The sequence below is a fragment of the Macrosteles quadrilineatus genome, unplaced genomic scaffold, assembly GCF_028750875.1.
Source record: "Macrosteles quadrilineatus isolate MER2022 unplaced genomic scaffold, UCM_ALF_1.0 Scaffold_8__2_contigs__length_117827958, whole genome shotgun sequence".
NCBI classification, from domain to species: Eukaryota; Metazoa; Arthropoda; class Insecta; order Hemiptera; family Cicadellidae; genus Macrosteles; species Macrosteles quadrilineatus.
In genome coordinates, this window is record NW_026542601.1 from 24,335,288 (window position 1) to 24,358,381 (window position 23,094).

The following is a 23,094-nucleotide window of genomic DNA, read 5'->3' on the forward strand; positions in this document are numbered from 1 at the left end:
ATAGTTTATTGGGTTAAAATAAGCAAAAAGGTTCCTCTAGGGGTATGTACTTAAATGCATACCCAAGTAGCACACATGTTGGCCCAACTTTGGGAAATGGTCGGCACGGTTGGGAAATGGTTGGAGGAAATTTTATCTCCTTGCCAACGTTGGCCCAACGGAAACTTGTATTTTGTTGACCCTACAAAGGAAATAATCGTTGGGCCTTTGTTGGATTTAAGTATAAAACATTCTAAAATGCATTTTAACAAATTGATTTATTTATAAGAACATAAATGCTATGACAGCAGAATATAAGACGATTTTAGAGAAAATTGGATCTATAATAAATGTTTTCAGAGATGATGTTGTGATAGTTGTGGTACTAGATACAGTGGTGGAACACCTGCTTAAAATATAATTCATTATAATATATTTTTTTTAATTAATATTCTTTAACTTATATGAGTACATGTTTAATAGTTTAAGATTAATCAATTAAGGGAAAAGATTAATTAATCATATGACAATCAATTATAATAACATTACTAATCTAATGGTAATTAAATAATCTATATTCAAATACCAGAATCCTCTCCAACTCACAGAAAAACAATTTAACTACTTTGATGCCTAAACTGATTAACAGAATCATATTATACTGTAGTGTCAAAAATATTTGAAGTATTGTGACCATTGGAACCGGCTGCTCTTATAACACTTGAAAACTCTTAATATCAACAATCACAGATAGCTCAGAGGTAAGACATCAGACTCACAAGTCAACGGTCATGGGTTCGAGACCCATCTGGGGCAAAAAAAATTTGTTCTAGTTTTTTTACAAATTTTGTTTTTATGACCTATTTAATCGCTTTACTCAACTGATAGCCTAATAATGATTTTCATACTAAATCTTTATTATTTTGTGTTTTTATGTTTAGGCTGAAATATTGAAACAATATAGAAACCATGTTAAATACTTAAAGAAACAATATTTAAACAATATATATTTTGTCTTGTTTCAATATATTTCAATATTGACTCAATATTTACCGATAAATGTCTTTTGTTTCAAATCGATATTTGTAAAATATTATTGCAATATTAAATCAATAGTTTTTAATATTGGGTAAATATCGATTCAATATATTTTACAGTATTGTTTATACATTTTCTTGCTACTTGGGAAGCTGCCCTTACCAAGTGGTTTCGCGGTCTGACAAGTGGTTTACTATTCTTACTCCACGAGGACCTACGTCGATTTCTATTGACCGACTCAAACCGGCATTCCTCCTTCAAGATTCTATGAATGATACGACCATTAACGTAAGAAAAAATGACATGCAATCTAGAGAAACTCAAGTAGACAAAATCAAAGACAGAAATGAAGATGACACTGATTTTCACAAGATCAGGTCGTAGTGTTCATCCCCCGCATCGTTACATTCCTCATTGACACTGGGAGGGGAGTATGTGGCTACATAGTTTTGCCATTAATTTGAATCTGCTAATTACTGTCTCAACTGTACTTTGAATGTTAAAATTATCATATGATCAGCTGACTTTTTGTAAACTTTATTTTTGATATTATTGTAGTTCTTTCTTAATACAAAAGTGTTTCATTGTTATAATCTCTTCTTTTAATTAGCCTAACTTATTTTGTGTTAGTATATTTATGTAAGGCACAAGCCTTAGAGGTATGTAAAAAAAGAAGATCCAGTAGACACATTATTATTAAACTCATTTTATTAAGGAAATAAAATTGATAAAACGGTAACAACAAGAAACTCCAAGTACATAACAACTGCATGGTTCAACCAATCAATTAGCTGCACACTGGACCTGAGGCATTTCTGACTCACTTTCTTGTCCTCTGGGTGCTCGTCTTCTAGATTCGGAGGACATGACCATATCACTCAGAAGACACTCTTCAGCATTTTCAGGGACGTCTTGCTGAGGCCTTGGTGGTAAACACTGCTCCAGTTGCGCCATCACAGTAGGTGGAAGCACGGATGGAAAATTGACACTAAACTGAACAATTAGTTTACCTTTCTCGGACGAATTACGATACTGAGGCATCCCCTCCCCTATAACGCACTTGATATCCCCATGTTTTACTATTTCCCCTGGAATGACAGTGATCAGAAGATTCCTGTCATCTAGAGTTCTGATCACCTTTTTGAACCCACATAAGGATTCTACCAACTCAATTTCCATTCGAAAGATCAAGTCACTTCCCGATCTTTTAAACCTGGGGTGACTCTTTTCATCCAGTACTATAACAATATCACCAGGTTTATACCCAGGTTCTTGGTCTCCTTCTTCTGTAAACGTGATTTTTTGACCGTCAACCATTCCAGGAAGGACGTGGACTTCGAGGACTTTTCGATCTCTAACTGTCTTCTTCCCGTTGCACGTCTTGCAGCGGTCTTTGATGGGGATCTTCTCTCCTTGGCCCTTACAGTCGCTGCACATACGCTGTATTTGCTGCATCATGCCAGGTCCCAGCTGGTGTACCTGGATTTCGATTCCGGAGCCTCCGCAGGTCCCGCATTTCTCAATGGCACCTTTCTTTCCTCCACGACCTTCACACTTTTCACAAACAACATTCTTCTCGATTGCCAGTTTCCTCGTGGAACCCTTGTACAGATCCTCTAAGGATATTGAGAGCTGATGTACAACGTCTTGACATTTCCGTTCACCCGGCCCTCTTCTGCCACCTCCAAAGAAGATGTTAAATATATCCATAGGGTTGGAGGAAAATCCTCCACCTCCAGTTCCCGCCTTCAATGCTTCTTCACCACCCCTGTCGTAGATGGCTCTCTTCTCTGGGTTTGACAGTACTTCATAAGCCTGCGAAATTTGCTTGAACCGCTCACCTTCACTTGGGTTTTTGTCCGGATGGTATTTGAGAGCTAGCTTTCTGTATGCTTTCTTCAACTCATCTAAAGTACAGTCGGGCTTGACGCCAAGGATGTCATAATATCCGGTTTCTTTGACCATTTTATGAATCCAACTAGTCAATGTTGTAACGCAAAACAAGATAAACGAAAAAAGCTGTTTAAAAATTCCAAGTTATTCTGTCTCAAACTGTCTAAAACTTCTAACAGTAATCATTTGTAAATTAGCTGCAAATAAAAATTCCAAAGACAGTAATGATTGTTTATTGTTTGAGTATTTTGTAAAATCAGCTGTCTAGCTTCTACAGCAAGTTAGAATCCAATGTGTACACTGTCTACTACGTTTATTCATTGGTTATAAGTAATTACCAAAGTATGTGGATTTATGCTAAATGGTCAAGTTTATTTATAGTAAAGGATATTTAACATGCAAATAAAGATCAAAGAGATAAGGTTTTTAATAATAAAACATTTCAAGTTTTTTAATATATTGTACTTAGATTTTGCAATACCTTATATACTATACAATGCTACAAACGCTCCTAGTTAATAATTAGAGTATGCACTGATTTATTCATTAATCAATTATTATGCTTTGCATTAGTAGGTTGTTAGATATTGGAAATACCATGAATTAAATCAATCCCGCGCAGAATAGATACGAAAAAATGTTAATATTAACAATACACAACGAGGCTGTATAATATAAACCTGCTTTCAAGCAAATCCTAAGAAAATTGTATATATTTTTTTCAATGAGAAAAAAAGTTGTAACTTAGGAAATCGTACTCACTCTGTGGCCTTTGCTTTCTTTCTGCTCTGCTCCTGCTGCTGCTGTCAGTAGTGTACTAGTGTCACTGTGTCAGTTAGTCAGTTCAGTGACCAGTGTCAGTCAGTTATTTCTCTTCTGATCTTTACTGTTTACTCTTTCTTTTATTCAAGGAAAGGAACGGAGTTTTAGTTTTGTAAATAATAAACTACAAGGGAAATGAAATATGCTACCTTGTCAATGATTTAAAAAAACGACAAGTTTACTAAAACGTGAGGAATGGAATCTAATTAATATAGATTTTTTTACTGCCACAATCCACCTATTAAAATAGGAAGTTATTTCAGAAGATGGATAACAGAATTATCACGGTCGACCCTAATGGTAATGGCAAACGAGGACTTCCTAAACTTCGTGACATCTTTCGGCGACAGAGACAAGATTCTGATGTAAGTTAAGTTAAGTAGACTAGGCCTATGTCATAACCTATTACTTTTACAAATGTTTGCACCAACGTCACGTTAGGCCTAATTTGGTGCACAACTCATCAAACCATTGTTTTTAAGCCTACATTGTCAGGCCTGCTGTAGGCTTATATGTATCCAGACCCACCTCATTTTATGGACACAAATGTAAATTTGTGTGATAATCATTTTGTTGGATATTATGGAAGGGTCGTAAGCAGCCAAATGCCTGATTTGAAGAGTGACTCACAAGGCTCCTTGTTCGGTTTTATTTTCAGAGCCACCAGAGTACCCTTTTCTCTTACTACCATTATAACTCTCTACATGACTCATGCTCAATTCTAAACAATACAACTCAACTATGTGGTCCCCTTACCAAATGGGATTGATTAACCAACTAGAAAAAGTCCAGAATCGTTTTCTTAGGCTGATTGGAGTCAAGATGGGTCTTAGCTACATGGAAGTAGAAATCAATGAGATTGGCCAGCTTTTTGGCCTCCTGCCATTGCTTTTTCAAAGAGAGTTGATGGACGCAGTATTCCTCTACAAGATATTAAACGACTCATAGGCCTAGTATTGATAACAGTAGGATGGTAATTGACACAGTTTTCTACCCTTTATTACTTTGCCTAATCTCATGTTCACCGTAAATTTATAACTTATATCACTGTTTGCAGGGAGGTGCAGAAAGTCCAGATCTTGACTTTGTATATGCAGATGCTGATTCGTATACCAACGAGATTGCTGAACTGTATAGTTATACTGAGCAGTCTGAATTTCAGCTTAATGTCAAGGTAAGCCTAAGAATTACTAAGTAGGCTAGTCAATTACTACACTGAAAGTAATGGAGTAGGTAGCTCTAGTAAAACCTGCAAGGCAGTATTGCTTTTAAAATTGTAGCGTAAACTGATTTTTTATGTTCTCGCCAAATGAGTTTTAGGCTACTGTATTTACCTGTACCTCTAGACTGCACATTTTATGCTTTAAAATTTCAATTCAATGCATTTGAAATAAAATTGGGTACGCCACCGTCAAGTTGTATCTACTACATCGAGTTGCATCTACGTCTAGTTGTTACTCAGCCGACAACTTTACGGTGATACAACAAGACACGATCCCTTTAATACACCTGAAAGGTACCACTTAAAATTCTAGCCTGTGAATTTTTGTTACAAATGAACAAAATCATACTAATGTGAAAGCTTGTGCGTTTGTTTGTTTGAAGTTCAATCAAGCATTAACTACTGGTCGGATTGGGTTGAAATTTGGTATTATGATAGCTCACATTCCCGATTAACATATAGACATATTCTTATCTCAAAAATCCTTTCGGGCTCCACCCCAGTGGCTCTAAAGTTTCCCATGTTAACCTTATGAGTATTCATATTTAAAAGGAATTAAAGAATTTTGCCAGCCACAAGTTGATTCTATGATATTCAATAGCATTAAAACGTTATAAGGTTTACCAACAGGGTGCAGCACTAATTAATTCTTTTAGCATTTATGACAACAGCTAATTTGAACCAAGCAGCAACAAAAAGCTGTGAGAACTTTCCTTTTTTCTATTGTTTAGGTGCAGTGGTAGAACATTATGGTATTACATTATTAAACAAAATTTTCTTAAAACGTGTCCTCTCCCATTGCAAACGCAAAGCATGTGTATAACTGCAATAAGCATTTTATACAGGTGGGGCAGAGTGGACTCCCTGATTTGATCGGTTAACTGTATAAAAACCATACAAGATTATTACAAAAGCTTTTTATTTCTGAAATCTAAATACAATGCCATTAATTTTTCATTAAGTTTTAAAAATGATATCGCCCAGGTGACGACCTTGACGAGCGATGCACATATTCAGCCGTTCAATGAAGTTTTCAAAAACTCTACGCAGCATATCTGGCGTTATTCCAGTGATAACATCAACAATTGCTTCCTTAAGGGCTTCCAAGGTCCTTGGTCGAACTTTGTAAACCTCAGATTTGAGGTAACCCCAAAGAAAATAATCGCATGGGCTTGGATCGGGGGAGCGAGGGGGCTATAAAAACATCTCCTCGTAATGAGATCAAGCGGCCGGGAAACCATTCTTGCAGAAGTTGGCGAGAGCGACGGGCGGTATGAGCCGTGGCACCATCCTGTTGAAACCAAAAGGCTTCCATATTATTTTCCTCACCATACTCTTCAATTCTGGGGAAGAAAAAGTTCTCCAACATCTGACAATAGCGCACAGCGTTCACAGTAACAGTTGCACCTTCCGATTCAAAAAAGTAGGGGCCAATTATGCCTATGGAGGACACAGCACACCACACAGTCACTTTTGGAGAATGAAGAGGTTTTTGGTGAAGAGTTTGTGGGTTTTCAGCTACCCAGTAACGAAAATTTTGTTTATATACTGTGCCCGAGAGGTGAAAATGTGCCTCATCACTAGACCACAGAATAGTGCCGGGTTGTAAAGAAGCCAGTAATGCATTGCAAGCATCTGTACGTTTAACAAAATCTGCTGGCATCAATTCTTGAACAACCATCATCTTATACGGGTGTAAATTAAGGTCTGAGTGTAAAATTTGCCTCACCGTTCTGGCCGACATTCTAAGAGCAGCAGCATGTTTCCGTGCAGAGCGCGATGGAGATTGTTCAATAGACGCTCTCACCGCCATTATGTTCTCTGGTGTCCTCACACTCTTTGGTTGTCCGACTGGTTTTCTAGGCAGTGCAGATCCGGTCGCCCGTACACTTGTAATCCATTTCCTTATTGTTTTAGCATCGGGAACACTATCATGACGATGGTGACTACTAACAATGGCGTCTTTCCCCCCACCACATGAAACCTCTCCTACTCCGCTAACTCGCGCGCACGCTCTTCAGCGACTGATTGAAACTAGGGAGTCCACTCTGCCCCACCCTGTACGTTAACCCCGTACGAAGGACTGGTAGGCCTACTCTGATAGTAGTTCACATTAGTAAATTCAGTCATTCACTGTAGGCCTAGATTATATATTATTTGAAATTGAAAGTGACACTCTCTGAATACAACTGAACCTACACAATTTAAATCAATAACCTTCTTGAACTTTACCAACACATAGAACCTACAGCTATCAAAACTATTGTTGTAGCTTGGTAAATCTTAGTAGGCCAGAATACATTTCACAGTAAAAATTTTTTATGAAAAGAGTGTGTACCTTATTTAATGTGAAACTATATATAACGTAAAAAGTTTGCTTCAGTAGTTGATAATATCTTTTTAGGCGTTTGAAGATCTGATGGAAATGTATGGACTGACACCTTGCTGGCAAAAATTCAGTCTAGAAAAGAAAAAATCCACAATAACAAAGTTGTTGGACCAACTGGAAGTTTCCAATAAAGATCTGCGAATGAAAGCTGCCAGATGCTTTCAGTACTTGGCTCAGGTATGTGTATTATAGACTATAAATAGACTTTAATATTATTTTGAGTTAAGCTCATAGGCATTAACTTAAATTATTTCATCGTTAACAAATTGATACCATATCTGTTTGGAAAAGCTTTGCCTCTTACTTTAGGTGTGTTCTTTGTTGTTAATTATATGTAGGCTATTATATGTAGCCTGATCCTATTTCAGCGGTGTGATTTTAAAACTATTAAACTTGGGGTGAATTAATAATGTATTTTCTTAATAATGAAGATCAGATATATTTTTCAGATTGTTAAAAGATAAGCTTCAAAGTAAACAATGCAACAAAATACATAGTTTTGTGACCTCCTCCGGTAAAGGCCATTGTGAGAGAAACGTGGCAATGATTTATGAACTAAGGGTCTTGTGTGCTTTACAGTATATAAATGTTATACCTTTTTTTAAGAAAAAGACAAAATATAATCTTAGTTTACTCAATAGTGTGTGGGACAATAGTGAAGCGGAGCAAATAGGTTGGCAACTAAAGGGATTTGCAACGTTGTCACATTGATTGTCACAGCCTTAAAAAGATCACAATATTAGGATAGTCGGTTTAGATGTTTTGCTGTCCTTCTAGTGTCTAGCACACTTTACTAAGATGCAATAATATATGTTTTACTCAGGGCTGTTGGGCGGAGATGCAGTCAGATAAAGAGCAGCAAGCGTGTACAAAGGACAATGTTTTCCTTCTGTACGAGTGTGGGGTGTTTCACGCCTTTGTTGAGCTCCTCAACATTGAGATAGAGTGAGTTTAAGTGATGAAAAGCTAAAAATTCTACTTTATGACTTTAAGAACAAACATGTAGCAGCTGCTAGCCTGCCTTGGAAAAGTTTAGATTGGTAGTACAGTAGACACCCTCTTAACCGACCCTAATGGGACCGGACCTAGGTCAGATAACTCAAAAGGTTCCGATAAAACGTGCAATCCCTAAAATCATAACATAATGAAGTGCTATTCATTTGGAATTATGTAATCATTATTTTGAAGTCATACTTGCATTATTTATAAAATAAACTACTCTTATCTCCTTTTTCATATTGATAGAAAAGTCACATATAAACATAAAACACGGTTAAGTCAAATAGGCCTACTTTCAGTGGAATATATTATAATACTAGGCAAGAGTCAATTAAATTCCTATTTTAATAAATTTAGTACTGTAATGTATTAATTGATGCTTTCCAAATACATCGTAATACAGTACAGAACCTTTTGTCGTCATTAAAGATACAAGCGACCATTTTGTTACAAGACAGGACGTTTATTTATAGCCTCTCACTGGAGGCTCGAGGCACAAAAGCTATCTTGACCTTGGAGTTGTTAACCCCCCTTCCCTGCCTTCCCTACAAGTTGCGTTGTTTGTTTACTCCGGCGATAAGATGATCAGTTCTAAAAATCGTAACTTTATGATGTTATAAATTTGCCGCACAGATAACAAATCAGATCAGATGTGCTCGAGCTACGAACGATGATGACAAACTGACAATAGGCTATGCTATATTTTTTGTGATCAACACAAAATAACTGATTGTTAGTCATATCCTATGGAGATAAGCGTATGGTTTAGTTCTCATCGCCCAGCGTGGGATTCATTGGGAATGCCGAGATTCCTAGAAAGCGGCGGTTAAACCGAGTTGCTTTCAAAGCAAGGTCGGTTAAAACAAACTGTATTATTTTACCTTCGAAGGCGGATAATCCGATAATCGCTTAATACGAGGTCGGTTAAGAGGGGGTCTACTGTATACACAAAAAATGGAGGACACCGAAAACTTGAAAGGGTGAAAGTGAGAGAATGGGTACTTTAAGGTTAGTTTTGTTTGAGAAAATGCTCTGATCCAGGATTATAATTTTAAAGAAAGGAATAGTAACTAGCGTATCTTAGAGAATGTCCAAGAAGTAGGGGTCCGTTCGAAATTCGGGTACAGCCTATTATAGTAAAAAATTACTTTCAATTTACTATGTAGTTTTAAAGGCTTATCAGATGTTTGTTTACGATCTTCATAATTTATTACTAGGGTGATGATGCAATAAAAAACCCAGTAGCAGTCCCAAATCCATTAATATTTTATGTCCAGCTGAAACAGTCCTTGTTTGAAAACGTTAAATATTCTAATGATATGTAAAGAGTAAAGTTTGTTTGTTTCTTGTGCTAGGATGGCCTTGTCTAAGCTTGTTATTCAAATTTATAGTAGAGTGATACAGTATGTATGTGACAGCAACTTAGCCACAGCGTCTACTGCAATGCGCAAGCTGGCTGTGAGCCTAGCAGACTCTACAGATCTGCGAGTGATACTGAGTGTGTTGTACATCATCACAGAGACTATCCGATGTGTCAACGAGGACGACCCCCCTGAATGGCACAATGTTGTGGACATGTTCAAAAACGACATCAGTGAGTACAAGTTAAACACTATGATGTAACATGATTCATTCTTGCCACCAAGACTGATTGTATGAAATAATATAAAAGGTTACATACCTCTGTCGGTCTTAAGTCTTTGAACATGGGTCACCAAACCGAAACTAGTCATCTTCAGACTATTTTTTTAAGACTGAAGACAGACAGAGGTTATATACCATTTGTTTTGTTATTGTGTTATTCATTCATCCAAATCACAAATCCCATTTAGTCAAAATTTTTGGTGGGCACAACCACTTTAGTGGCAGATTAATTCCATTTTGTGGGTGGGGGCGGAACTGGGGGGTCTGGGGGTATCTTCCCGGGATTTAAGAAAATACCATGGAGAAACACCGAGGAAGCCGGTAAAACTGGAAATTGTTTTGACTTTTGCAATTTGCCTGGGAAATCCATTTTGTCATTTGTTGTATTACGGATTTAAGCCCAATTTAGAAAAGATAAACACCCACACCCAGCGTACAGAGTTTATGTATTTGCTTGTATAAACGCATGAAAAACCTGACTGTTAAAACGTGGTAAACACCGTCTGCTGTCCAAGCAAAAACTTGAATGTCTTCCTCGGTCATGTTAAAATCAAGAACATCATCTGCGATCACAGTAAAATTGAGGACATCTTCCACAGTTACAGCAAAATGGAGAACATCCCCGTGGTCACGGTTAAATCATGAACATCTTTCACAGTCAAGGTCAAATCAAGGACATCTTCCATGCTCATGGCAAAATTGTGAGCATCTTCCAAAAGAAGATTTTTATTTAAAATTAAACAAAACATTTAATCCTAAATATTCAGTTATCCGAAATGGGCCTGGTCCCAACCATTTCGGACTAACGGAACTACTGTAGTATTAAACTACCTAATTGAAGGTAAAACTTATAAAGATTCCACCTATCGTTTGAACATATACTTGTTTGATCTCAATTATTCACCACTTAATATATGTGGGTCTCTACCACCAAGCTCTACCACAGAGCTGTTCGAGACATGATTCAAACTCTTGACTTACCGTACTGTTCTGTCTCCTGGCTAGACTGCACGAACTACCACACTGTCAATATTGGTAAACCCAATGCCAGGATGCAGCTCATGTCTCATTTTTTTTAACAAAGAAGCAATTTGGATAGCCAATACCTGCTCCAAATACAAAACAAGATGTTGCAAGTATTTTGTAAATTGGTATTTTGTATTTGGTTTTAGGTGGCAGCAGTATTGTATTGTATTGGGTTTTTTATGCATACATGGTAAACATAGACACAAACATTGTTCACAATGTGCACATAGAGCACAGTACACAAATGCAATGTTTATGGAACCCAAAAAGATAATAGATAAACATTCCTAAATTCTTTGAAATAAAAACAAAATCGATCTCAGTACATTTTGTGGTTTTGATTGATAAGGTCATACTCTCTTCTACAGGTCATCCAATGGGAGAAGAGCTGCTGGTGGTTAAACTGTTTGGTATGGTGACTAAGTTCTGCGGCAACTCCGCTCCACACTTTCCCATGAAGAAAGTATTGTTGCTGCTATGGAAAATGATTCTAGTATCTCTCGGTGGCATGAGTGTGCTTCAAGAATTGAAAAGTAAAGTGGTTTATGTTCTTGTATAAATGTGTTTAACGTAGAGATGTTTGGACCTACTAAAATTATCAGTCTGTAATTAATTATGGTCAGCTTATTAAGGTAACAACATATTTTGACATACTTTTTATATTCTTAAATGTTGATTTGATGAAAAATTAGTCTGTGTGTTTGAACAATTTCAATTTGTTCTTGGTTTTTACTCAACTGTGTATAGATGTATAGTACCAAGGGACCAAGGTGCTCAATGGCATTTTATTCGTTTAGGTAGTTGTAACAATTTAAAACAGACTCGTTTATAACTTTAAAAACAATTTTTTTTATACAAAACATAAATCTACATTAATAACAGTAAGAATAATCTTGTACTATAAGAATCTATTCTTTTCATCTGAATTGAAACTCCATAAGTTTGGTGTTGAATATTTTTATTTCAAAATGAGCAATAAGAATTTGATCATTTAGAACATTTATCATATTGCAGAGAAGTACCGTGAGCAGGCTGGGCTCGCTGTTTACGAGGAGGACACAATAGAAGTAGTGAGGACTATGAGAGCTTCCTCCCCACCAGCCAGTGCAGCGGACCTGCTGTTGCTGGAGAATCAGACTCCGAATCAGAACCAGCGACGCAACAACCGGCCATTCCGTAGGGTCAGTACATCTACTAACACCATATTGACTGGATTGTTACTAAGGCCACTCAAATAGAATGAACATTGCATATGATTTTTTTAGAGCGAAAGGAATACAAGTTGGCTGCGTAGAGAGTAGTTTTAGTGCTTGCCTGGCAATCAAAAGCCAGATCGATCCTGAGGAGATAAATGTCAGCATCAGATATGTTTCTTGTAATCAGTGTCTTTATATGAATGTAATCTGGAAAGTACTTTAAAATTTGCAGTCCTATATAATATGATTTGTAATCATCAGTTAATTTACATTGGATAGAAATTATCATTTTTCAAACATTTTCTAGTATCATACAGATTGCTTTCAAAGTCAGAGGTTTCTAAATAATTTTCTGCAATGATAGATTTATCTAAGATGTATTGTCTGTAAACTGTTGAAATTTCAGAGTCTAATGAAGCAAAGCTCGCTGGACGAGTCACTCGGAATGGACTTTGATCAGTCAGATGAAGAAATGAGAGAGTTTGACGATCAACAAGCTATGGAGGACGGAGGGGAGAATACACGTCCTTCCAGTCCACGGCCCTCCACTCCCACCCCTGCTAAAGGTAATAGTGTGGAAGTGTGTATTATAGCATGAGCTTCACTCAATAGGTCAAGAAATGTAGAAAAGTAACACAACTAGTAACAAAACTAGTAACATTAATAATTGTGTAAGTCTTATCTGCTTATTGAGCGAATCTCATTCTTTTCAAAGGGAATCCTGCTCACGTTTTCACAATTTAACTTTTACTTGATCAAATTAGGTACTTAATGAATAAGTGTTCATTTCGCCCAGTGTTACAATTGTATATTGTATGGGTTAGCTCAGATTCATTTTCAACGTTAAAAGGAACAATAAAAACCACCATGATAGCAACCATGTAGGCATGGCATGTTTTGCCTCACCAAAACATTTCAAAGTTGGTGGCTATTTTTAACCTTGAATTTGCCCATTCATATAGGCCCGGATGAGCCAGTACAGTACCTACAAGAAATAACTGATGAATTATAAGTGTCAGTACTGGAACGCTAATCCATGACATCGCTACCTTGTTTTCACACACTACCACGCTACTGACTGACATAAACTGCTCAAATGGTTTTCCCAGGTCTTCCTTGGCTTCCGAAAGTTAGACAGAGAGATTTGGATGTGTTTCTGGACAACACGAGGATCAAGTTTGTTGGTTTTCCTCTACAAGGTGATAGAGAGTCGCTTTTTGGACTGCCCCAACCCATTCATGAGAGCGTTCACATTTTGAAGCAGGTAAGCTACAGAGATTTTTTTTCAGCTTCTTACCACTTGTTAGACAAAGCAAAGGTAATATTTCCAACAACAAAAGTATTGTAACTATTCACTCTTAACACTTTTTATTACATAGCTTACATTTGAATACTTAAGTTCTACATGCACTTGAGCTCACAACTCTTTGGTAGAAAAACACATATTTTATCCATTTATTTTCTGTTCTAAGTGTTTTTTCCTTACTGTTTTTTTTTTATTCAGAAACAGTGCGTAATACATTTGTTTGGCCTACCAGTAAAATTACAGACAAGTGTCCTACCTTTCCAGGTTTTGTAAAAAAAAGTAAAAAAATCTCATCAAACATTTATAATATTAAAATTGTTTGGAATAACTGTTGCGTCAATTGACCCTGTTGTGTTATAAATAAAAAACGACAGCTGTTTCGTGCTGCTAAGAGCACACCTTCAGGTTAAACGTTAAAGACTGTTCTCATTGATCTATGAGGTCATCAGCATTTATATTTAAACTCTTCTTAGACATAAAAACGTACAAATACGACATTTAAACAAAAAACTTGCCCGAACACGAAAAAAGTAGTCCGAACACGAGGTGCATTACCGGTTGATGATTAGTTATGACTGACCTGTGTCGGAGGTAGTAACCCCCTCCCCTTTTCCCTCCTTATCTTGACTCTGTTTTTTTTTTTTTTTCGAGAATGTGGATAGCAGTATTGTAAATGATATTAGATTTGAAGGACAGCTGTTTGTTTAAGATATGGTCAGAGTGTTGACTGTGATGGTGGCGTCTTCCTGAAATCCAGGAGGTCACGGATTGTGGATATTTATAGGCATGCACTGTGGATGCCATACTCCCTGGTGTGGATTAACGTCCGCACTAATGAGTACTACCACTATCCGCAGTACTATCCTGATAATTAGACCAATTCCTTGATTACAAGGAAAAAACGTGGTTCGGATTTCACTATATACTGTAGGTCCCTTAGTTGCCATTGGCTGTATGGGCTATTAATTAACAGCTGTGTCTAAGAAACATGTCGGCCGTAGTCACTAACAAGAAACTAAGATTGTGCCACTCATCCTACACTCACATTTGGGTTAAAATACGCACATAGTGTCCCTTTCTTAAATAATTGAGTTAATTGATACTTGATGTAATTGTTTTGATGCTCTGTAAATCTCGAATTCTTCTATGGTATCCATGATCCAGATCCTAACCCATCATGAAACATTAAATAACAATATAAAGGTTTCAGATCCACTGATAATTGGTAAATAAATATTAGTCTGAAGTATGTATTTAGAACTAAAGCCATGATATTACAATGGAAATGGTAAAGACTCAAAAAGTTTTGTTCAGTGGAGTCAAGACACACAGCCATTTGATGTTTGACCTCTCTACTTAACAGGGTCTGTAAGCTTGTAATTTTTGCTACCGTGTTTTAGTTAGTTCAATACAGCGGACAGTCTAAAACATAACTATAACCGACACTGATAACTCTTCAATTTTTACTAGTGCATAAAACCATTTAGCCCTCTAAAAAGTACATTTAGGCTGATAGTCTTCTGTAATTAAAAGAAAACAAAATTTTCAGCATATTTACACATCCCTGGCTGAGATACAAACTCAACAAGAAGAAGATTATGCTAAAAGCCCAATATCAGTGAAAGAACCTCCCATCTCGCTTACAGCCTCTGAAATACTTTATCAAGTAAGTGTAGCAAAAAATGTTTTTTTACATTCACTTTAGAGAAATACTCATCATCAGTATTACACTAGGCAATATCGTAATATTTATAATCCAATTGTAGAACTATACAGTCTATGAGTATATAACATTTCATATTAGTTATTATTTGTTTTTTGTGCTATAATAGCATGTATTATTATTTACTCCTCCTAATATATTAAAAAGAAGAGGTAAAATCCAGGAAATGGAAATTTTTTAAACTGTTTTTTGCATTAAATTTACAATCAACCCAATGTGCAATGTGTTTTTGTATTGTTGTATTTTACTAAACAAAATTTCAAATGTTAAAACCTATATTTTTTGTATTAACTATAAAAACTGTAAATTTGATTTTAAAATCAATATTATACTGGTTGGCTAATTAACAAAATGTTACAATAATTTCTTCAAAAACTCAAGTTACACAATTTAATAAGTAACTACAAACATACCACTAACGTCACTGCATTTAGAAAGGCTTAATGGCAAATACTGAAATACAGGTTTTGGTTATTTTCAATCTTATAGCATAAACATTGGTTTGATTGAATATTTGACACAATGTTGACAAATTATTTTGCAAATTTCAGGCCCTGCTAGCAAACTTACCACAATACATGATTGCCTTGCTGAAAATATTATTGGCTGCTGCTCCAACATCAAAGGCAAAAACAGAATCAATCAACATCATGGCGGATGTTCTACCAGAAGAAATGCCGTGAGTAATTAATTCAAAGTTGATATGTGTAAAATGCTGATTTATTACAAAACATTAATATAGTAATGTAAAGACATTAAGGTAATTTATTATTAACACTAGGCATGTTACGCATCTAGCTGGCTGCATTGGGAAGGTTAGATGCGATACCTTGAACTGAGGGTCTTTTTGGCATCTGCGGACATAAAAACAAAAAGTTTATCTGTCCCAGGTCTAGGTCCTACTATGAGACCTACAGTAATAGCTTATTCCCTATGCGGGAAATTTTCTCAAATTAAGTTAATTCCTGTAATAGTAAATACACATATCATAGTTTAAAGAGGTTCTGCTAAAGACTTATATTAGTTGATATTTTTTAGGATGACAGTTCTACAATCCCTCAAGCTGGGTACGGATGTCAACCGACACAAGGAGATTGTAGTGAAGGCAGTGTCGGCCATCTTGTTGCTCCTACTGAAGCACTTCAAGCTCAACCACATTTACCAGTTTGAGTTCATGTCACAACACCTGGTGTTTGCCAACTGTATACCACTTGTGCTCAAGTTCTTCAACCAAACCATCATGGATTTTGTTGGCGCTAAGAATGTGTAAGTGTTAGATTATCTTGAAATTCCATTTACAGTAGAGAGTCGATTATCTAAAACAATTTGAGGTAGGGAATGTTAGGATAACTGATTTTTTGGATGGTTGGTTATTGTCAGTAAAAATGAGATACAATATTTCACCTTTGATTGACAACAATTAAATTTATTATTAAGTGTTGGGTATACGTGTAATTTTTACTAAGTTGATTGTTTCCTGCAATTGTTGCAACAATCTTGATAACACCTGTGAGCATATCTTGCAGTATCGGCGACACCACTCATTGATCTGTACCGTAATTGACTTGAACCTCCCTTCTCAGATTTCATGACGTTATTGTCACTTGTGGTAGCAGAGGCAAAGGGTGAAATTAAATTTGAAATTCAATATTTTACTCTTAACACGTTCGCTGCGGTCGTGTTAAGAGACTGACTGAAGACAGCACTAAAGAGCAGGGTCTCAGTGTTGCCAAATGGATGGAAAAGGTAGGGACGAAAAACCGGATACACCATAAAAAATACGGCAAAAAGGCGTCGAGCACAATTTTGAGGCTAGGCTCCTTCAACAATGCTTCACTGCAGTAATTATTATCACTGTTGCATTCCATTTCACTAAATCCAAGCCAAAACCCCCCTTCCACCGATAAAATAGTCATATCTGTAAATCAAATATACTGAATTGAATTATAAAACTGGCACAATAAGCAGCAATCGGAAACAACGTTCCCCGTGCGAGGCTGAGCTCACACTGAAGCTAGGTTGTTGTTATACAAGGAGGACGACATTTCCCGTACGGCATTACAAGAATTCCTGCCCCTCGCACACTCTCTAAATTTGTAAGTCGTAAGTCTTAACTTAAATATTTTCTTCAGATTCAGTGGGTTTAACGTTGGGTTTAATATCTTGCTTTGACATTGCTATAATCTGGAAATTTTAATTTTTTTTAAAACTACTTATTTTTTAATCTAAATCAATATGCCATTTGTATCAAACAATTATTATCTCTTCCTTTAAATAATCTACCTATCTATCTAATGCCTGGTGAGATTAAACAAACTGTCATCCCAAGCCTATCTCTACGCTAAACTCTCATTGTAGAAGTTTCAGTGTCTGCCTTTTTATAATTCCCATTCTTAGATTTGTTAAACTACAATGGTTGTGTTGTTGTGTAGCATACCAATCCTGGACTTCCCCGCGTGTGTGATCGGTGACCAACCTGAGTTGACAGCCGAGAGTTTAGAGATCGGAGACAGTCAGCTGTATTGTTGGCGTAACGTGTTCAGCTGCATCAACCTGCTGCGTATACTCAATAAACTCACCAAGTGGAAACCATCCCGCATAATGGTTAGTTGTAAATTTTGTAACATATATATCCAAAGTTCCTGAAGTAAAATGCTTAACTAAAAACCTAAACAATATAATAACAATTTGTGTAAGATCAGCTGATCCTCTGTGGACAGCCAACTAGAAAAACTTTAACATAATACTTTAATCATTTCATCTGAAATGGCGACCATGTATGAATGGAGATGAGTGTAGGATGAGTAGCACAATCTTTTAGTCTTGTTACATACATCTTGTCTTATAGATGTCAACTTGTAAAATTTTCTAATAGCCTTAACAATTAAATAGTAATATCTGATTATTTTAGAAATAACCTGAGTTGTCATACAAAAAACAAATCGCTATTACATTTAGTTTTTGTATGGTTTTCCCAGTATATCTCCACCAGCCACTCTTATTGTATTCTCTTTTGTTAAACTTCCATAGCTACTGCTGATAATAAATAAAAGCAGATAAACTGCCAGTAGATAATCAAGAGTTTTCACTATCGATTTATTTAAAAAAAATTAAATTGCTGCTTACAATTCCTTTTACCACCTAGAACTGCTACTTTTTTTCTCAAGTGGTGTAATCATAATAAATTCTACAGATGCTGGTGGTATTCAAATCGGCACCAATCCTCAAGAGGACTCTGAAAGTCCGTCACGCCATGATGCAACTGTACGTTTTAAAGTTGTTGAAGATGCAGACCAAATATTTGGGTCGTCAGTGGAGGAAGTCCAACATGAAGACTATGAGTGCAATCTACCAGAAAGTGCGTCATCGTCTGAACGATGACTGGGCATATGGAAACGGTGATAATTTTTTTTTCTAATTCACAATATGTTTCTTCACCGGTAAGAATTGTGTAGTTAAAGTTGGATTTACAAGATGGACTGTAAATGTAATGATTCAATGATTGCTTTATTATTTATTGAAATGTTTTAGTAAAAGAAAATAAGTGGAATTTTAAAAAAATTTGGGTACTGTGAAATTGTATGAAAATGTACATTGATTGTCTTTAACACCACAATGGCAAAGCTTCTTGACTATTGACCGAAGAGTCCATTCCCATCTTAGCTGTAGTCAGTTTAAGAATGAAAATAGATAAACCTAGTTGAATTGATCCCCTTAAACGTAAACAGCATAAACATAACCTGTTCATCTCCCTCCCTCTCAGATGGAACCTAATGACAATCTATTGCCTGAACTATAACTGTTTGTCACAAACATGTTGATAACTTAGGAAATTTCCTGTTGCAGACCTAGACGCCAGACCTTGGGATTTCCAGGCTGAGGAGTGTGCGCTGAGAGCAGCTGTTGACAGGTTCAATACACGCCGCTACAGCACCAGTAGTTTGGTACGTGCTAATGTTTATCGACAGTGACTGTTTAAAGAACATTGTACTGCAGTGTAGTAGTATAAAGTAGTACAGTAAGCCTATAATTGAAACTGAAGACTTTCCTGTTCAGATGCATTCCTCTGGCCAGCTAGCCTTTGTGGTAATATGTTATACCAGGATTGATTAATGTGTTATACAGTACTAAGGCTGAGAGTGTGGCAATTATTTTTTATAGGTTATGTTATGTTCTTTTATGTAGATAGTTTCCATACTCAAAAAATCCGTAATATAGGAGAAAGCTTAAAACCACAGTGATAAGAATCGTTATCAAAGAAGGCAAAAGCTCTGATCGCAAAATCTAAAACCCCTCCCATGGTCTTGGAAACATTTCCAGGGATCGCTGCAAACTTATGAACATCTTCCGCGGTCTTGTCGACATCATCTTTGTCTCAAGCGGTCACAGGAAATCGTAATTGTCTTCTGCAATTGCGGCAAAAGCATGAATCTTTCTGTTACAAAATCTTTGCTCAAATCATACTTTTTTCTGTAAAATACCCAAAATTTCGGCAACAATTTTTGACTATACAAATGCGCTAGAGTCCCAATTGATTCTAATAGTGTTCTACCGCATATAAAATATTTTTTAAATTAAGTTAAATATACCAAGTTTGTTCTGTATGAGGTGACTTTATTGAGTGCTTATACAATAGGACTATATTAACCTTACTTTAGCCTCAGAAATGTGCGTGGCATGTAAAAAGTAGGGCAAGGGGTGAACTGTACTGATAAGTGTTGGTGACTCCGGGACTTCAGTCAATTACATACTTTCTGTTCCAGGACCCAGACTTTGAACCCATCGACACCTGTATCACAAGTGTACTGGGCTCCCTCAGTGGCATAGAACTTACAGAAGAGTTCAAACAACACTACGAGCTTTGGCTACAACAAGAAGTGTTCCAGTCATCCACCAACTGGGACGAGATACTCCACTACAGCTACATGTAGATGTAACTCTGTAACTGACCTTGTAAATACTGTACAGTCTGTGTCCTTGTATGTGTGATTGAACTGTTAAGTATATCACAGGTAAAACCATAGATCAGTCTAATTAGTACTAAAATGAGACTGACGTTTCAAACAATGGTTGTTATCTGTGTAAATTTCTGTGACGTATTAACATACTCAATCCGTTGTTCTTTGGCACTTTTTTAATCACAAATCAGAAAACACCGTAAATGAGATCTTGCAGAGAGAAATTGTGACATTGGGACAGGTTGTACTTTAGCTGTATTTTTCAGAAAAGGCCATCTTTATCTGTTCTGACCTGATGAGCAAAGTTGTTAAGGATAGGTAATATTTAAAGTAAACTTTTTTTCTTAGTATACCAGTTAGTTGTCTGTCTTACAACAACTAATCCGACCACAAATCTAGCGTTTAATGTTTTGAGAAAATTCTCTAAACCGATACTCAAATAATTTAGATTCCCCAAAGCAGGGAATCACGTGTTTGTTTTTTTTCTTTCAACTAGTTATGTGCAATGATGAGGATATAGAGCGGTCTTACTGATATATACATTTAAGAAACTGTACCATAAACCAAACATTATTTAAGTTGTCTCTTATACAGTACAACTATATTTTCAAGTTAACTCTGCCAATGTCGTTTTTTAATGGATAACTATACCTTATTTATTTTTCTTTACTTGACTAGACCCTCATTTAGTTTGTAAAAATTGTGACTGAAAGTTTTGTTAAAGTTATAAAACTAAGCTTTGAGTGGTAAGGAGTCATCTTGTAAAATATATTCTATATTAGAATGCCGCTACTGATTGCTCTCTGTTATTGGAGGGAGGCTAAAAGATCCTTGAATGGCTTTTGTTTAGTTTTTTTTTTTCGTGTTATTTACCTATATCAATACTTATTTATAAAAAAATATATTTATCTTAAGCCTGTATAATTTTCTATTAACAATAACTGTAAATTGTGTGTAGTAAAATCTGACACCTTTAATGCTTCCTTTTTTTACCCTGTGAATTTATTTAATAAAAACTATAAACATAAACATAAACATTTATTATAAATATTACAAGACAAATAAATCTAAATTACAGATGTTACTAAAAATTTTGATTCTTTCAATATATATATTGGATGCCTGCTCCATCTTCGAACTCTCTAGCAGATCTCCATTTTTTCCGAGATCTTCTCAGACACATGCTTGTTGCCCTTAAAATTGAGCAAGTCAGTCTCGTTCTTATCCAATTGACTACTAGGCTGTAAGGCTTAACACATTTTTCTGACAATCTTTCAGCTAAAGCTCTTATTAGTGTTTGAAAATCATTTCCTAGGATTCCGCAAACTGATGTAATCAAAGGGGTGAAAGAGGCATTCCGGTTCTCACAAGCTGTCATATACTTTCTTTTCTTTTCTTCTTCTGCATTTTTTATGACATTGTCATGAGGTTTGGAAACATATGTTTGGAAATCTATGGCCAAGAGAATAAAAACCATGCAGTAATTTTATGTAGTTATCTCTTTGGAAGATAACATATTGCTGAGGAGGTCTAATTATTGATTATCATAAAAATTGTCATATTGGTTAGTTCCATAAACTTGTACTACTGAGCAGAAGAAAGTCAAAGAGGGAAATCTCAGTTATCAGTTTAACCAATTATCAATTTCTAATTAATGTTAAAGTTCTCCAGTAAGAGCCTTGTGTAACATCGTCTCGTGTTCACAAATTCATGGAGCTTTCTATTAAATGTGGACGAAAGGTCTTGATACTTTATAATTCCCTCAATGTGTGTAATTTTATACAATGAGCTTATTGTTCAGTCAAATATTCCTTTTTATAGGCTTTGAAATCTATCAGCTTGAAAGTTTCCTAGCCATGATAACTATTATGATTTTTTAAATGGGTTTATTTCAATGAAAGTTTTTATCTTGGAACCATGTGCAAAACAAAGTACATTTGTACATAATATGACAATAGATAGTGAAAGAACTAGGGATACTTTTCTGTTTCACGTTGTTCTGAGTCAAACAAACGTTTTCCATGGCTAATCATTATCACAGGTAATATGGTAAAATTGTTCCATCAATATTACAATACTTTCCTTAGTGCTCTTCACTCCATGTGAACACTTTGGTAATGCATAACCTTTTTCTACACACGTTAAAAGTTAATAGTAATAATTTAAAATTGAAATCATACAGACATCAATCAAAATGAACGCAATTCTTGGAAACTAACATTTAATTTAAACACATCGGTAACAAGTATTATTAATGGCCTTGATTCAATTTTTTGAAAAAGAACGTATTCCTAGTCAAGTATTTTTAACTTACGGCCAGACTTCTTTGGCAACAAATTACAATAAAGAGGTAACTCAAGTGTAATGTGATCCCAGTCAATTGTTGGATGATACCATCTCTGAGACACTTACTGCGACCTTAAAAAAAATTGAATGACTTCCTATCATACCAAATACTTGTTTCCTTTGAATAAAGATGATTACATCTTTTCCTCAGAGATTTTATGATGAAATGTATGGTCAAACACAGAATATACAGAAACAGGTGTGTGAGAAGTGGCGTTATGATGGATAGAGACTGGTTAGTAATGACATGTCTATATTTTATGCTCCGAGTGTTTGGTGTTTTGCCAATCAAATGGAACAGGCACATTAACTATTCTCTACACCTTTGTGGTGAAGATAAAGGTAAGCAATTATCAGTTCAAGTTACTCATGTTTACCAATCCAATGTCAGGTTATTTGTCAAAAACAATACACTGTGTGACAACTGTTATTCAGAATAACTCTCATTCTAAATCTTGAATTATTAATCTTCAAAACTTCTAAATTGTTATGCTTAAAGATTTGAGTCACGTGCCTAGTTTTAAAATAGAGGGACATACTACTTTAATGTTGC

General features: G+C 35.8%; 2 protein-coding genes across 2 annotated transcripts; one reads left to right on the forward strand and one right to left on the reverse strand.

Moving 5' to 3' along the window:
• Window positions 1-1,707: 1,707 nt before the first annotated feature.
• LOC129000909 (dnaJ homolog subfamily A member 1-like) lies at window positions 1,708-3,114 on the reverse strand. The gene has a single exon (XM_054427989.1). It carries the CDS (start codon window positions 2,980-2,982, stop codon window positions 1,801-1,803), a length of 1,182 nt encoding a protein of 393 aa, XP_054283964.1. The 5' UTR covers window positions 2,983-3,114; the 3' UTR covers window positions 1,708-1,800.
• Window positions 3,115-3,820: 706 nt separating this feature from the next.
• LOC129001265 (striatin-interacting protein 1) lies at window positions 3,821-21,172 on the forward strand. The gene is made up of 16 exons (XM_054428497.1): window positions 3,821-4,097; window positions 4,790-4,906; window positions 7,359-7,520; window positions 8,167-8,288; window positions 9,761-9,936; window positions 11,381-11,545; window positions 12,027-12,193; window positions 12,615-12,774; window positions 13,318-13,472; window positions 15,064-15,180; window positions 15,789-15,916; window positions 16,276-16,503; window positions 17,670-17,841; window positions 18,431-18,635; window positions 19,084-19,181; window positions 20,001-21,172. Exons 1-16 carry the CDS (start codon window positions 3,999-4,001, stop codon window positions 20,166-20,168), a joined length of 2,439 nt encoding a protein of 812 aa, XP_054284472.1. The 5' UTR covers window positions 3,821-3,998; the 3' UTR covers window positions 20,169-21,172.
• The last annotated feature ends 1,922 nt before the right edge of the window (window positions 21,173-23,094 follow it).